Genomic DNA, 17,737 nt, shown 5'->3' with positions numbered 1-17,737 from the left:
ACCAGATGGACTTTACAAGCGTGATATGGACCATTTTTAAGGCGCACAGTGTTCCTGGGAACAATTAGACCTATGGTGTAATGCCATATAGTACCTTTGCCTTCTTTCCAAGGGCAGATAAAACCAAAGACTCGATCTTGCTGGAGCTAATGTTGCCATGTCTGATCAAATCCTTTATTTGAGTTGATACAGTGATTATTAGCTGATTTGTCTTAAGAGAAATACACACAAATGAGCATAACAATGTAAAATTGAATAGACAATATCACAGTCTGATGTGATTTTGAGCTAAAGAAAACCGAAGTGGTCTGTGTAGGCAGGGCTTATGAGTTTAGAAAAAGAAAATGCAAATTGAGCATTTTTATTATTTTCGCAGAAATTGAGCGGTGGAATTTGCGTTGAATACAATGACACTCCGATAAGGAGGATAAGATAATGCATGTTTTGGCAAACCCCCTCACAAGACTAGAGCTATAAAAGAAGCTCAAGCACATCGAAGTAATTCAATGCGCTTCCTCGGATACCACGGTGCCTTCCTGCTCTCCAGTAGTAAACATGGACTTCTCCAAAAACGCAACAGAGAGACCAGAGCCTTGCAAGGCGGAAGTCAAAGGTTAATATGGGTTATTTTAATGTTCAAAAGGTAGTTGATTCACAACTACCGAGGATGATTTCATAAAGTTTTACGTCTTAATTTTAAACAGGGACGATTCCAAATTGGCTGCAAGGAACTCTGCTGCGTAACGGACCTGGGATTTTCTCTGTGGGGGAAACCAGCTATGATCACTGGTTTGACGGGATGTCCTTAATGACCAGCTTCTCATTCGAGGATGGTTCGTTGAGCAATTAAGCTATTATTATTATTATTATTTAAATCTTGTGCTCTGCTTTAAATTTAAATATCTTTTTTCTCTCTCTCTCTCTGCCCTTGCAGGAGAGATGACCCATAGGAGCAGATTCCTTAGAAGTGACACCTACAACTCTAACATGAGTGCAAACAGAATAGTGGTGTCTGAAATGGGGACGATGGCATATCCAGACCCAAGCAAAAACTTTATTGTTAAGTAAGAGTACATTTATTTATTTATTTTTAGTTATTATGACTATTATTATTGTTATTATTTTGATCATTCTTGTATTTTTGCTCTGTAATTTCCTATAACAGAGCTCTGTTTAGGCTGCTGTGCTTTAATTACAATGACCATAAACAGCTGGTATCCGTGAGGCTACGACTTTATTAACATTTTTTGACATTGTTATGGAAGGTAAAAACATTGAAAGTTTCGCACTTCACAAAAGTGACACGACCTTGCTTTGCAGGGCGATCACTTTCCTGAACCACACGGTGCCAGATTTTACTGACAACGGTTATAGCAACATCATAAAATACGGAGATGACTACTATGCCACTTCTGAAACCAACTACATCCGCAAAATTGACCCGGTTACTCTTGAGACTCAAGACAAGGTAACCCTACAGTGTCCTCTTTACTGTGAAAATGGCAGTAAGTGAAACATTTTCAACTGATGGTTTTGTTTTTTGGATCATTAAGGTAGATTACATGAAGTACCTGCCAGTTAATCTGGCTACATCTCATCCGCACTATGACAAAGAAGGCAATGCCTACAACATTGGAATTTCGATAGCAGAGAAGGGAAAGACCAAATACATCTTGTTCAAAGTCCCAAATGTTTCACCCAAAGGTAGGTTGTGACATCTTCTTCTCAGACACCTCTGGGACTTCTTTCTCCTTTCAGATTTGCTACTTATTTCTCGTCAGCTTCACAGTGTAGGCATATCAAACAGTAAAGGTTGTGTGTTATATTACATTCAGCCTTTATTATTGAAATTAAGTGGTTTGCTGCTACTCCAGTCTTGTCAAGTCAAGCCGAAGTTTATTTTTATAGCAAACTGAAAAGAACAGCAGACCAAAGGGTATGAAACCGCCAGTAGCAGTTAAACATAAATCACAATAAAACTATATAACAATAAAATATATCCAGATACAACAAGTAGTGAAAGAAATAAAATACATTCTTAACTAACATGATAAATGTGAAAATATTTCTTCTCAACATGGGCTTAAAAAAAGAGAATAGAAATGTTTTGTTTTTTTTATTCTTACAATGATCAGCTATTGTCTAATATCCAAAAACAAGTTGCTCCAGAGGATTAGATGCCAATACTAAGAAAACTTATTTGAGCAATGATCGAGGAATGTCTAAAAATTATTGACTGTTGGACTTAAATCTGTGGATAGAATAAAAGTGTGCAGCAGTTCAGATAAACATGGTGGTGCCATACCAGTAACACAATTAAAGACATGCAATAAAATCTTTAACAGAATCCTGGCTGTTTGCTGAAGTGGGTAGGTTGCTTTAAAGGTCGTCAGCAAAACAGTGGAAATTGACGTTACGATTTTTGAAAGTATACCTCAAAGTAAATGTTTACAAAGAAAAGCGAATGTCAATGCTAAATAGATCCTTGAGGTATCCAAAGGTTAAAGTGAACATAGAAGAAAAATGCTTTCCTAAATCAATCAGAAAAAAATTCTCCAGGAATGACTTGAAAAACAATCTGAGACATGAATCTACTGTGCTCTGCAGTATCAGGGCCAGTAAACACATCCCAAAGCAGAATAAACTGCCAAAAGCAAATCATTAAAAGCCCTCAGGACACCTATCTCTGTTCTTGTGAGGCGATCAAACCCAGACTGAAATGTCATTTTTCTCCAATGCTACTTAAATCCATAAAAGTAACTGCTCATAAGATATCTTTTGCAACACTTTTGATTGAAAAGTGAGTTTTGAGATGGCTTTCAAAGTAAAGAGAACACACAGATGTAGGTTAGCCTTTTTGATGAGATCTTGTACCACAACTTGCTTAGAGCCAGCTGGGCCACAACCAGAATGAGCGAGGAGTTTATTATACATGAAGTACATGTACCGACTGCATAAAAACAGATAAAAAAACAAAATCAGATGGGAGGGAGCACAAGGAGGTCTGCAGGTGGCAAACTATTTCAGTCCGTGAGGTAAGAGAAACTAGGTTAAGTTTTCTTTACAAAGCCCAGGATGAAGGTGAGGTACATGGATCTATTGTAGTGGAAAGCACGGAACAAAGGTTAGAAATCTTATCTTTCAAAACATAAATAGGCTGTTGTGGGCTAAGGCACAATACAATATTACTCACAAGGCTTTATTATGGAGTTCAGAGAACTAAAATGGAAATGAGAGTTGTAACGTACGTTGTGACATCAGCAATGGAAACCTTTAAACCAAAGAAATGAGTGACATTCTGTGAGAGCCTTTTGTTAAGCATTGGGATTTTGACAAACTGTGTGACATTAAGAGAATTAATAACATTCATTCACCATAGTTTATAAAAAAAAGCTGTAATCCAGAGACCAATTTCTCTTGGCCCCTCATCAAGATGGGATAGAAAAAGAAAAAAAACATATCTTGCCAGCAAAGTACAATTGGGTTTATGTTGTAAAGTCAGAAAAGTAGCAAGAGATTAATTGATAATTAAATGTCTAGGACATAACCTACTTTTATGTTACTACAACACAAAATGAGGGTTGCTAAGGGAATGTAAGAGAAAATAAAATGCACAAACCTACTTTTGATAAAGCGCAGCATAAAGTGTTATGTTGCGGTAATCAGGTCTCCACAAAAACAAATAGGCTACATTTTTCCTTCACACCTGAACATTTCATATGTACAACAAGCCATAAAAAGGCTTTTTAAGTCTTCCTAGCACAAAGGTTTACATTCAGAGTTAGCTTTTTAAAAAAGAGACTATTAAAAGCCATTCCTACTGCACAAGACACCAAACTGATTTGCTGCTGCTGCAGAATTACGTCCCAAAGGTTTGACAGAGGTATTAGTCCATCAGTGATTGGCTAGCATGTGATAAACTCTTAGATTTGGAGGTTAAATGGCAATGTAGAGGATTAGGGATAAGGAGAAAGCAGTAGAAACGATTCCAACTGAGGTCCAAACAATAATATAATGTGAACCTGGGTTAAGATTGAGCGTTTTGTTAAAAACATCCATTAGGCCCAATGCCACGTACAGCTCCCAACCTTGTGAAAAGAAAATTTCTCTTGCCTGAGTTTATTCATGAACTCTGGGGAATTATGTATAAACAATTTGCTTGGTCATACATAATAAAAATATAAATGTGTCAAATCTGGGATCTGTGCCCAGAATCAAAACGAGCACAAATAGTTCTAATGTTATCAGTTCAAAAGTCTTAATCAGCGTGAGTGTAAGAGCGCAGTTGGATTGCCAAATGGATATACAACTTTCACTGTTAGGTAGGCACCAGTAATACTGAATGATGTAGCGATGTAGAATGCTACAAGCTGTCACAAGACTGGTCCTAGCTCATGTAAATGCATTTTATTTACATAGCACATTTCTGAAATACTTCAAGAAAGAAAAATAATAATAATTATCAGTTTTTTGGGAGTTTGTTCAAGATTAAATGTAAGATTTTTAAACTAACAGAAGTATTTTAAAGTTTCTATGTGCATTAGGGCAGCAGTGTAAGGTATGAGAACTGGGACGACTTGTTCTGTTTTCCTAGTTTTAGTGAGGATGTGAGCAGCATTCCTGATCAGCTGAAGCTGGATAATTGACTTTTTAGGTACACCTATGATGACACTCTTAAAGTAATCAATTCAATTAAAGATAAAAGCATGGAGTTTTTTTTTCAAGATCTTGCTGGGATGTTAGCTCTTTAATCCTCAAAATGTTTTTCAGGGGGATGGAAGGCTGACTTTGTAGCTGTCTTTATGCGTGTCTGAAAGCTCAGGTCTGAGTGCATCAGGACACCCAGATTTCGGGCCTGATCACTGGTTTCTTGATTTAATCATTGAAGCTGTGTGCCGACTCTCGATTGCTTATCATTTCTTACATTTTATCCAACTGAAGAAATTCATAACCCATCCATTCATTGACTAGTTCTACGCATCGACACGACACTTGAAAACAAGTGACAAGATTAAAAATTAAAATAGACAGAACAAAAGTGGGATTGATTATCAATGAACATTCACATATTGAATGATAAATTATTCCAAATACAGTCAATTGATGTAAAAATACCAACCGGCTAAGTTAATGGCTCCAGGTGTCCATCACAACCAAAAATCCAGTTCAAATAAATCAAAGGAGGCCCTGATTACAGGATGAAAGAATTGGTCAGACGAAATAAGTTTGTCTCCTCGGCTAAAACACAATTATTAAACATGTTTGTCTCGTTTTAGACAAAGGCAAGACTGTTCCTGCTCTGAAGAATGTGAAGGCGATTTCCACTGTTTCCTGCCGGTCTCTTTTCACACCGAGCTACTGCCACAGCATCGGCTTCACAGACAATTACATCATCTTCGTCGAGCAGCCTTTCAAGTTGGACATTCTCAAGATGGCCACGGCCTACATGAGGGGAGTCAACTGGGCGAGCTGCATGAAGTTTTGCCCTGATGAAAATGTAAGGAGTCACAGCAGTTTTGAGGCCTTGCATTCTGTTCATATATTTCTCCTAGAGCAAAGTAAAAAAAAAAAAAGTAGCTTTTTCTGCTCATATTATAAACCTTGGAAAAAGTGGGAGGGTAAAAGTACGATCCGAACTCTTTCTTAATGTCTTCTCCTTTCTGCGTCAGACTCTGATCCACTTGATCGACAAAAGAACCGGCAAAGAGGTCGAAATGAAATTCACCACTGGACCAATGGTCATTTCTCATCATGTGAATGCCTTTGAAGACAAAGACCATGTGGTGTTTGACGCCGTCACCTACGACGACAGCAAGCTTTATGACATGTTCTTCCTGAAAAACCTCAAAGATGCCGCTAGTTCTCAGAGCAGCGAGTACTCCAAACCAAGTTTCAGAAGGTTTGCGCTTCCTGTCAAGTCGGACAAGGTACGGTATGAAAATAAGTCTTGAATTTTAAGCTGTAGCTTGAAAACGGCTTGAGCTTTCTTACGGTCTGGGTCATGCTTCGGTTTTGCAGGGCGTTGGGGTTGGAGAGAATCTTGTGAAACTCAGTTACACAACAGCCAGCGCTGTAAAGGAGAAAGAGGGCAAATGCACATGCCAGTCAGAGGTGCTCTGTGAAGGTAAAGCCAAAGTCCTGTCATACAATGCTTTGTAAAAGTACTTGTGCTCTACCCTTATTTCTATCGCATAAACATCGGTTTATGTCATAATGTCCCTGCTGAAGAAAGTTATTCCTAAAACTTGTTTAGTTGTTCCTAAAACATACTATCACCACAGATGGACTCTTTTAACCAGGTCATTTCTGATAAAAATTGGTAGCACTTGACATTATTTTTGAATTAAAGAGAGATGAAAAAAAAAAAAATGTTTGCCACAGTTATCAAGTTTTAATTAAAAAAAAAAAACATTTGACCTTTTTCGCTACCTTGTATTTATCAATGCAAACCACATAAAATAAAAGTCATGTTTGTTCCTCCAATATGACAAATTGTGAAAACATCCAAGGGTTTCAGATACCTTGGAGAATCACTTTGAATGGACACTCAAACAGCGTCAAATCTTAACAGTGTTTCTCAGCTAGTTTGTGAGCTTTGTCACTGATTTGCTTTGCAATTCATTCAGTGTTTACATGACCCATTTTCACATGCCAGCCACACTCGGCCTGTTCCTGCTGCAGCACTTTATCTTCCCCGCCTTCCAAGAAACCTCCTCTGTTTATTTCTTTTGTCTGTACTTTGGAATCTGATTAAGCTTCATCCCTGTGCTAAGTTAATATCCAAGATTTTTCAGCCTAAATCTGCCTTTAGCGAGTAAGAATTTGTTTAGCTCATTTCGTCCTGCTCATTGAAGCTTCAAATAAGTACCATGTTACTATGTTCTTCCTATCCAGGTTTTGAATTACCCAGGATCAATTATGATTTTAATGGGAAGAAGTACAAGTTTGTCTATGGGAACATTGTGGACCAATCTGCATTGTCGAAACAGGTAAATTTCCTTCCTTTTTTCTTTGATTTGGACGTTGTGAAGTTCAGTTTGTAGGAACATCTGGATTTCATATTTCTTATGACATACTGCTAGGTTCTCAAGAGAGTTGTGTTCCTTGCAGAATGCTTCACAAAATATATTTTTAAAGTTTTTGGGAAACAGACTCTTCCTGTCAACACTGTTTCACTGATGCAGAAAGGAAATTCCAGTTGTAAAAGTACAACTACCTGCTAGGGCATCACAATGTCCTTAACGCTTTGATGTCTGAAGACCCTGTTGCAGGGTCTTCAGGATAAATTAGAATAGGTCCATTGGGCCCAGTTGTACATTGAGACACAATGAAAAGTGGAAAAAAACAACTTCAATGTACGGAATGAGATGGCGTGAGATGATGACGTCTACAAAACGCGGATATATCAGCTGTTATCACCATTCAGTCAGATAAGAGTTCAAAGTAAAGCTGATTGAAAACCTAAAGACCTCTCCCCTTTAGTATCTGGAAGTCCTAAATATAGTCATCATGCAGTGGAGGGTTTATTACAGGGCATTTGTGTTGGACTGAGATAGAGATGTCTCCCAGTTCATCGTATTTCAACATCATGAAAGCCGTCCGAGTCAGCAAAGAGTCACAAGTCCATCTTCCGCAAAAAAAAACAAAAAAAACAGGGAATCCCGATTGTCTGGAATGGGTGTTTGTATGACTGATAAAAGTCCTCCAACATTTTTAATTCACAAATAAAATATCCAAGACAAGATGGTGGGAAATCTTTAAAGAGAAGCTAGTAGGAAAGGAAAAAGCTAAGTGGACATTAAAACATGTAATATCCTTGGACATTAGTAATTAAATAAAGGGTGAATTAGCATTTTTCAAAGACATTAAAACATACTCTAAATGTATATGTGGATCCATCTTGTGGTCGACGAGTCATTAGGGTGTGACATTCTGTCATACACGGTTTATTATTAGAAAAAAAGCTAAAAAGTATTCAAGAGTATTCATATTTTGCAAGTTCTTACATTTTTTTTGTAATATTAAAAGTACAAACCTCAATGTATCTTAAATCAGGTTTGTGGTATAACACACTACACAAGTTGTGTGGCGCATAACGAATGTTCAACAGTTTCAAAGCTTCTTAGAAATAGAAATCTGACAAATGTGCCATGCATATATCTCAGAATGTGGAGGAGCACCTTTCTCTACAGTTAGTCACAAGTCTTTTCGGGGAACAGAATGATTCTGCTACCTAAGTTTTTCTTAATGTATTTTGTGTGGGGCTGCACAGTGGTGCAGTCGGAAGCACTGTTGCCTTGCAGCAAGGATGTCCGGGGTTCGATTCCCGACCTGGGGGTCTTTCTGCTTGGAGCTTGCATGTTTTCCCTGTGCATGCGTAGGTTCTCTCTGGGTACTCCAGCTGCCTCCCACAGTCCAAAAACAACTTCATACCTGACTGCATCGTAAGGATCTTTACGATGCAGTTTATTCACTAAAGTTGTTTAAAAAGACACGGATTCCTTCTATTGCAGTTGAGCTCAATTCAATTTAGTGTACTTATAAAATACCAATTCATAACACGTCATCTGATGGCACTTTGCAGAAAAAAATCACTTTTATCCAATCCAATTGGATAAAAGACAGGAGCTTTTATCCAATTGGAATAAATGTATTATTCCAATTGATCCTAGTTCAAACTACAGCTTCCGAGATCCATTATTGCCCATATAAGTTTTCGCCAGTAAGAGTTGGTTCAAATACTCATTAACGTTTATTTGTCGTTGTTTTTTTTACATCTCCATTAGGTTGCAAAGTTTGACACAGAGACAAAGGCTATGCTTTACTGGAATGAAGAAAACTGCTGGCCGTCAGAGCCGATTTTTGTTCCCAGACCAAATGGAGAGTCAGAGGACGATGGTGAGTGTATGGATGAGCAAAAGTAAACCTGGGTGTTGAACATCAGCCTACACTGGATTGTGCGCTGTTAATCTGTGCACCTACAAAGACTTGGCAAAAGCAGACGTCTTTTTTTGTCACTGTACTACTTGGTTAATTGGTATGAATTTAAATTCTAACTCTACTTTGCAGGAGTGGTCCTGTCATCTGTCATCAACTCCAATCCAGGCCAGTCTGGTTTTCTTGTGATCCTCGACGGAAAAACGTTCAAGGAAGTTGCCAGGGCGTACGTCAACGCTGACCTCTACAAGGACATGCATGGGATTTTTATTCCGAAAGGGAACTAATCAACATGCGACATGTTTGAAGTTCACTACAACCCCCACATGCTTTTGGCCTGACTTTGCAAAATCACACACCATCGTTTATCTTACTTCCCCTGTTACCATGACAGCTTATGTGCTGGGTTAAACTGTATCTAAATATAGTAAGCTTGTGAAATTATATTCTCGTGCAATATTATATTGTTTCTGTTTTAGAGATATGTTCGGCTTGAGCACATGCATGTGTGCTTGTATCATTGCTGTTGAATATTTGCATATCACTCCATTAAAGACCGATGTAAACGCTAAGTTTGGAGTTGTACTAGTCATTGTACCACGCAGAGAAATAAGACAGGAGCTAGTAAAGGTGATTTTTACGGCCAATCAGAGAGACCTTGTAATGTTACTATTATGGCTTACAGCACAAACATGTCATAACCTTTTTGAAGCTTTTATCCAAAGAAAGATTAGACCATAAAAGGTAAGGCTAAAATCTCACCTAGCTCTACAGAGACTGCACTAAGACAAAATGCTGGAGAGCTGAACAAAAAAGGAAGCACATCCAGTGAACTGTTCATGACAACATGTAGAAGCAACCATTTAAACTAATGAACAGTGCAATGAAGCCAGGTGGGAGACGTTATCTAATTATTTCTCAGACTTGATAATACCAGAACAATCCTGAACTCCCTTTGTTCTCCTTTTAATAAATCAGATACCTCCTCCTTCTATGTCGTAAAGAATCAGCTGTCAACTCATTCTATCAATATGTTTGTAACTGTCTTTCAAAAAAAATAAAGCCATAAAACTAGCCTTTATAGCTATTCCCTCTCTCACAGAATTACTTTTGTTTATGGGCTTTTCAATCATTGACCTGAATATGTTTTTCGAGGAGGGTTGTTTGTCAGATGCATTCGGTAAATGGAAAGAATTCATACCGTGCCTTTCTAGTCATGTTCACCACTCAACATACCGGTACTTAAAACTACAGATATTCACCCATTTTCACCTAGAAAAACACTGACATACCCGTGTCCACTCATCGTTGTGTTAGCCCACCAGTCTGTCACAGAACACCAAAATAACACAAATGAATTAAAAATATAGAGTTAAAACACCACATCAAGCATCATGTGTTGCATGTGTTTTATTTTTGACTCGTCACGCTTCAGCACAACTATAAGTGAACATAATCTCATAATTCATAGTCTCTAAACAGTTTGTGTCACATGGCTCTTTATTAGTGAAGATTAGGTCTCGCTGATGACCAGAGGGAAGCAGTGACCATGCTATTTCTCCACACACAAGCTTCTCCTCCAGTCGTCATATCACACATGATAACTTAAAAGTGTCAAAGCTGCTGTAAGTAAACTGAAAACATTTCAGAACAGTGAAATGCCTTTTCCGTGGTGTGCCCGAGTTCCTGAAGACGATAATATAGAAAAATCAACATGGGTGATGTCAGTCACCGACGTCGCAACAGTTCTGGTCATTAAAACAAACTACACCTGAGTCGCTGTACAGTACAAACAATTTTTTTTATCCACAAATATTCTGAATAATACCTCAAATTATACAAATGACTTTGTAAAATTGATGCTGTGAAATTCTTTCATTCAGTGGTATTATGGTATCAGAATTTTTTTTTTTTCCTTCTTAAAAAGTCATTTTTTGAGAGTGCATCTTCATGTTTTTGGTTTAGTTATACAAGGCAAAAATACCTTTATAGTATTAAAGTTGTTTTACTATGAAAAGGTTTATGAGCAGAGTATACAGGTCCAAGAGTCATCCCATCAAAAGTAAGTAAGTAAATAAATTATAATCCACGCATGGTTAGATCTGAGTGGAACTCAGTAGTGCAATTTCTAATAATAACCAAGCAGCAAATATCCGTTATACTCTTGGGGCTGCACGAGATCACACGTTACATTTGAAACAAGGTAACATACAAAAAATGATGAGAATATAATACATGGCAGTGTGTTACTGTATGGAGACCAGTGAAGAATGTGGATTTCAGAGGAAAATTTGTTCGTCACAAGACAGCGAAAGTTGTGACGGTAAGAAAAATCTTAGTCCAGAGCGTTTCATCCTCCAAACGCAACTGCAAAACCAATACTAAAAATATCAATTCATTACCTATTAGTGCAAAATATTCAATTTTTAAGTGATTCGTTACACAATCCTTTACGTGGCAGAAAACCATAACTTCATGTGCACATCTTGAAGAAAAGGTGCTGAAATATTTGAACAACAGCATGACCTCTAACCTGCACGTTGCCTCAGAAGCGGTGCAGACTTTACTTTCCAGGGGTTAACAGTGTGTTACCTAATCATCATTTGAATCAGCTGCGTCTGAGATTACCTAAGGCAGACGGACAAATAGAAAGTCAACAAAGCCAATTAGCTAAACTACGTCTATGATCCAGAGGGGGGGAAAAAATCATGCAGAAAATTATTGAGCGCAAGGGAACAGCTGACAGGAGACATTAAGGGAGGGCTCCTGTGTGCAGGACTTGCAAGAGAAGATGACGAAGAGGAGGAGTGAGTATTTTCAGGCCCTGGTCACATTTTCATGGGAGTGTTTCAGAGAAATGAGTAAAGGCAGAACAAGGGGAAGGTAAACATGCTTAGACTTAGTGGCAACTCTTAAGAACTTGCCTCAAAACCTCCTAAGGGGGCCTTTTTCGTTTTGGTGTCTGTTGCCTTCCTCTTTCTGCACACCCGGGAATTGTAAAAACACATTGATTTCAGGTGCTCACATAGTTGATCACCAAACGCGGCAAGAAAACTCTGTCCTGCTGGGACGATGGCGGTAGAGGGGTTTGCTTGAGTTTCTCTCTTGGTTACAAACGGTGAGCTGAAAGCTGGTGAGTCCTGGGATTATTCTGGGCCCCTCGAGTCCATGCTTGGTCCCCATTTCAATTTAAGAGTCCTCAGCTTTAGTCTCCTCTTCTTTCGTGGAATCGTCCTGGCCTTTCTCTGCGTCCACTTCCTCGTCCCCTTACAAACAGAAACGGGAATGGTTAGACAAGACGTTTGACGAGTGGGGCACCTTTTCATTCCCATTACATTTCAGGGCCATCTTTTTCCTAGAGGATGTCGCCTGGTTTGACCTTGATGGAGCTCTGCTTTGAAATAAAGTAGCTATGCACAGGTGTAGCACTGAAAATCTGATATTTGGCTTCATCGCAGACAAAACAGCCAGATAAATCCTTGGGTGCCATTCCTTACACCGCAGGGAGGACTCGAGGGGGACGTGGATAGTTTTTGAACACACAGGATCGAAAATTGTACCCCTACGCAGATACATGCATTCCTTTCGTATTTGTCATAGAAAGTAGCAAAATACTGGACAATTTTTTTCAATTCCAGTCCAAACTGAAATCTTAGTTCTCACCAGATTTGTTGATGTTAAGCTGTGCCAGGGTTTGGGACAGGTCGGCGGCCCCCTGCGCCTCCTGGCCTGCCGGGATCTCGTGGATGGCGTTCCTGCGGCCGGATCGTCGAGAAGCGATGAAGTCCTCGTAAGTGGCCTCCACATCAGTCATCGCTGGCACGCTTTCACCATAGCATTGCCTTTTTACACACACACACACACACACGCACGCACACACAGCAACAAACCTAACGCTAGCTCCAGGCGCACACGGGTGTAAACGTGTGCAGCATTTAGGTAGAATGACGAAACTCAGAGACGTCTCGGAGGTTGTTTTTTTTTTGTGTGAGTAAAAGTGTGTGAGGAGGACACATCAGAAGAAGGCGAGACGCACTCCAGACGCTCGTTCAATACATCCCTCCCTCCTCCCCCTCTTATTTCACAACCTAATCCCCGATTAATCTGTTTTAATCTCAGTCCAGGGTACAGGCGACTCTACAGAGATGAAGATGTGCACTGTGGTGGGGAATACTATGGAGAACTTGCAGAAAGACGTTGCTGAACCAATGCAGAGCTCAACTAAAAATGCTCAGTCAAAGGGGTAATTAACGAGGAAGTCAGTTTGCACACTGGAGTACATTGACAGCTGCATAGCACTGAGATGTAGGTTAAATCTCTCTGTTGACACTCCAGCTCTCTGTATCAACCCAGCTGGATGAATCTGCCCTTTAGCAATATCAGGCTCAGGCTTTGTTTTACCTTCTCTGCTTCTTCAAATATGTCAATCACAGATTTCTTTTTTTACTATGCCAAACCGGAAATACTTCATAAGACAAAAAAAAAAAAACTTTGCAATCTAGAACCATAATTTAAAAAAAAAATCAAGGTTTCCTAAGACTTTGTTTTAAAGGGTTTTTTTTTTTTGCTCTAATGAGCTTTATTTGATAGTTAATTGACAGGAAGGTGGGTAATGAGAGAGGGGGAGGACATGCATCGAGGGTCGTCAAGGCCGGGAATCGAATCTGCGACAGCTGCATCGACCACTAATGCCTCTATATGTGGGTTGTGCTTAACCCCTGCGCCACCACAGCACACCCGAAGGTTTCCTGAGACTCTTGCATTGACTCAAAAGAGTCAATACACAAAAAAGGAGAGAGAAATTTCAGAAATTAAAAGAAGCGCACAAAGGAGTCCTGCTTCCAGATCAATCCATGGCCAGCAATAGCCGCAAAGGCGTTGACTGACCAACGCAATATTTGAACGTCTCATCTGTCATCAGCCGAGCGCACTCCCACTCAGCTGTCACTCTCAACGTGGTGTCAAAATTGGCAAAACCCAGCAGATGCCGTGAGTGCCCAACAGACAGACTGAACACAGGGAAAGGGGAGCCGCTACAGACAGCATGTAGGAATGTGGACAGTCAAATCAGGGATGATAAAGTGGTCCTGACCTTTCAGAGTCTTTTGCCCTCACTCCAGCTAAAAAAATGATGAATATCCTGTTACATTAAAAAATTTGTCGCATTTTCACACATCTGCTATGTCTCTATATTTTTAGTTGACACTTTAGGCAGTTTGCAGGCTGGCCTGGACACACATACAGCTCCAAACTAATGATCAAAGCACAGCAAAACACAAGAGCCAAGATGGCCTCTCTGCCTTCTATAGTCCTGACAAAATCTGCTGATCTGTCTTTGAAACCATTTCATTTGCTGCACTGCCAAACACTGGTAGCATTAGTAAAGAGGAGAGTTAATGAAATGGAGACCCAGAATAACTTTCGCCAGCTATTCGATTCCCCACAGAGGCTAGTGGTCTTATATAGAGCTTCCTGCTGCTGGTGCTTTGGAGCCCAAAGATCCCCAAGAGCCATTTAATGCTCACACGGAAAATTTAAAGAAAGTGCTTTTATTCTTTGCACACAAGTTTATCAAAACCCCACTAAGTTGTGTGTATTTATTTACTTATTTTTACACTTACAAGGATACTATGATTTGAACTACAGATGATCAAATGCGCTTATATTTCTTTAAAAAAACAAAAGAAACTCAAGGATTTGACAGCCACTAATGCTGTGGTGTCCTGGGAAATGAACTGTAACACACATCCACAAACACCACTGTGTGAAAATAAATCCTAACAAGTAGCTGTGACATCTTTCTAAACAGTTCCGCAAGCTGATCCAGGCAATTTCCCTTATCTCTAAGGATTCTGCTTTGGACTTGAGGGCAAGAGCAAATGATAAAGTCACAGAAATCACCCAATTACCAAACTTTTACCTTCCACAACACTTTACCACTTGTGCTTTTTTTTTTTTTATTTAATTTTATTTTTTTAGAAAATTACACCAACAAAATAAGACTGATGGGACAATTCAGTGGGAAGTCAGTGTTGCAGTTATAGCTATCTCTAAAGTCAGTTGTGCAAACAATTAACCAGGCAGGTAGATAACAAGTCTTATCTCCAAGTGGGAATTCAACTTAGGGCCCCATTCGACTTTGATCCTGTCAGATAATTTATATTTATGGTAATACTTTCACAAATTAATATTTTGTCTCTTTTTTCAGTTGGAACTAACAGTATCTAAATTTGTAACGCACACCATTATTCGATGCTTTCATTCAGTAAAACACTATACATCTTACAATTACTCATTTAAAAAAAACAAAACAAAAAAAAAACAATTGCGAATCATTGCTGTGCTTGTTATTTAGGGTTCTAAATATATTAAAAAAAAACTTACAATGAGGCTTAATAAATATGCGCTACTATAAATACCGCGGCACAATCGTGAGTCTCCAGTTGATTTCACTGATAATATCTGTCTCCGTCTCTCCGTCGCTGATGACAAAGACCCCAATCAGGCAGAGCTAGGTCAGTGTCACACAAACGGCATGCAAACTCGTTCTGCGTGCGATTTCCTCCACATGCGCCCTGTGCATGGTGTGAGCCCTGTCGTGATCAGAAATGTACCTGTCTGGGCTCAACGGATTCCGAATATTCGCAAGGGTCAGTCAATCCAGAAGGAGTCCGGGTACCTCGGTTCATCTACAAGGGTTCACGGCGTGAAGCTGAAGCAAGACTCATTTTAGTTCCGGGTGTTTGTTTCAAAATAAAATCCAAAACAAACGTATCTTTGTGGATCACTTTATTTGTGCAAATAGTGTAAGCTAAGGCGTGGAAGCTGTGCCATATTTAGATGCAAAATGAAAAATTAAAACAGGCGGCTAAAGACAAAGTCCCAAACTGTGTAAGACTGCTTTAAGACTCTGCCATTGGCGATTTTTGAAACGAGCGATATGGCTCACTGCTCAGGGTGCCATTGTGTAAGGGGGCAGCCCCAGCATTTATAAAACATTGTTGCTTTTTCCTCATAAAATTTCCCGTCAGTTTTTGTGATTTCCAGTGAACGGGGTCTGGGCGCCCCCTTGTGTTGTGTGTTATGAAAGCACCGTAAAATGGGGGCTGTCTATGAAGTTGGCAAGTGATTCCAGATAGTTGGCAAGTGATTGGATAATATGCTTAACAAACATTCTAAATAATAATAATAATAATAATAATAATAATAATAATAATAATAATAATAATAATTAAAAACTCATAGTGAAATTCATGATTTTGTGATTCTACTTTTGAAATTCCCCCCAAAATATTTTTTGATTATGTTTCTTGGCTTTTAAACAACTTTATATTAGCGCAAGCATCAAAACCACAACATATTGGCTCTTCAAACCTGGACTGAATTATTTTCCAGTGCTTGCAGATGCTTTGATGCGCCTTTCCCACTCCGCTCCTCCAGACTAGCGGCAGCAGCAATTAGGAAACACCTGGTGGAACTGTGAATCTGCTGAGCTTATCATGCAAACTACTTCTCACCCCAAGACTCCTAAGAATGGTTGTAAACGGCTTTGGTTGTAATTAAGGTGGCGTATCAGAAAGAGTATCAGAACGAGCCGGAGCTTCTTAAAAAGAGAGGCCAGTTTCGTAGGCATCAAATTGCAATTTCTTTTAAGTCATGTTTGATACATAAAGCATTTTTAAACTTTAGGTTTCAACAATACCTTTTATCCAAAAATATTACACTACTTCCTGTTTTATTCACATTTCCAAATCAAGAGGCTGTAGAGATTCTCTTAATGGCTAAAAATGCAGAAGAATTTTTTTTATAAGAACAAACAAAGAAATGAAGGAAAGAGAATATATTTCCTTCGATACTTGAATTAAAAGTACAAGGAAGTCAAAGTCTGGCTGCTACTAGCAATAGTTGTTTGTTTACATAGAAACGTGTTTGTATCTGTGTGAAACAGAGGACAGAAATTACAGCCAGTTTTAGAACAGTGGTCTTATTGTAATGAACGGAGATGCATTCTTTCAATTCTATGCAGCTGTTTGTGAAGCGGTTCTTTCAGATGACACATGTTCCCCATCTGGCAAACTGTGAACTCCCAAGTGTTTGAATAGAGCCAAATGTTTGACCCAGCATATGTCAGCAGGGCAACACTGATTCTCTTAGTCTGGGAATTAAAGCAATGTTACATAATATATTATTCGTACATGAAATGTCAGTTCAGGCTATTTGTATACCTCTGTTTCACAACAAGTCACATTCCATTGGATTTTAGAAGACAAACAGGGATTCATAGTCGCAACAAGCAACAGTCTCAGTGCTGCTTTATTAATTACGAAGCACCAGCACCTTTTTATTAACTAATGTAGAAAAACAGGCACACACATATTATATCACTGCAATTGACAATGTTTGCTTTTTTTTTTGTTAAAGTAAGAAGGAATACATGCTTGATTCCCGTGTACTAACAGGCCACTTGACCAATATATTTTTTGAATTAAATGAATAAATAAAAACTCTGAGGTCATAATTCCTTCCACGCCCCGTCTGTTGTAGTGCTAAAGCAAAGCAGTACCGTACAGCAGATGTAGTGCTTTGGTTTTCTATTGGTTGTACCTGATTTAGCAACCAATAGAAAACGCTGACGTTAAAATGTTAGTCACTATTTGTAGCCAAAGATAAGTCCTGTCAAGATAGTTATTCCACAAGCCATTGGTTGGATTATTATTATTATTATTATTATTATTATTATTATTATTATTATTATTATTATTATTATTATTATTATTATTATTATTATTATTATTATTAT

The 17,737-nt window shown here is 38.8% G+C and overlaps 2 protein-coding genes across 3 annotated transcripts; one reads left to right on the top strand and one right to left on the bottom strand.

Moving 5' to 3' along the window:
- The first annotated feature begins 350 nt into the window (after nucleotides 1-350).
- On the top strand, nucleotides 351-9,509 carry bco1 (beta-carotene oxygenase 1). Its single transcript, XM_008438732.2, has 11 exons — nucleotides 351-613; nucleotides 705-833; nucleotides 935-1,064; nucleotides 1,321-1,468; nucleotides 1,554-1,704; nucleotides 5,277-5,497; nucleotides 5,670-5,927; nucleotides 6,019-6,124; nucleotides 6,895-6,989; nucleotides 8,787-8,898; nucleotides 9,070-9,509. The coding sequence occupies exons 1-11, from the start codon at nucleotides 556-558 to the stop codon at nucleotides 9,222-9,224; spliced, it is 1,563 nt and encodes a 520-aa protein (XP_008436954.1). The 5' UTR covers nucleotides 351-555; the 3' UTR covers nucleotides 9,225-9,509.
- An 820-nt stretch (nucleotides 9,510-10,329) lies between these two features.
- On the bottom strand, nucleotides 10,330-15,659 carry pkia (cAMP-dependent protein kinase inhibitor alpha). Of its 2 annotated transcripts, XM_008438733.2 has the most exons (3): nucleotides 15,552-15,659; nucleotides 12,601-12,779; nucleotides 10,330-12,203 (listed from the first exon to the last, which is right to left on the bottom strand). In XM_008438733.2, exons 2-3 carry the CDS (start codon nucleotides 12,749-12,751, stop codon nucleotides 12,127-12,129), a joined length of 228 nt encoding a protein of 75 aa, XP_008436955.1. In that variant the 5' UTR covers nucleotides 12,752-12,779; nucleotides 15,552-15,659; the 3' UTR covers nucleotides 10,330-12,126. The 2 variants fall into 2 exon arrangements, with proteins under 2 accessions (XP_008436955.1, XP_008436956.1); XM_008438734.2 differs by lacking the exon at nucleotides 15,552-15,659 and having other exon boundaries at nucleotides 12,601-13,484.
- Nucleotides 15,660-17,737: the final 2,078 nt, after the last annotated feature.

Source organism: Poecilia reticulata, linkage group LG20 (genome assembly GCF_000633615.1).
Source record: "Poecilia reticulata strain Guanapo linkage group LG20, Guppy_female_1.0+MT, whole genome shotgun sequence".
Classification (NCBI taxonomy): Eukaryota; Metazoa; Chordata; class Actinopteri; order Cyprinodontiformes; family Poeciliidae; genus Poecilia; species Poecilia reticulata.
Note: the sequence above shows the minus strand (reverse complement) of the source record. Positions and strands in the feature narration are given on the sequence as shown.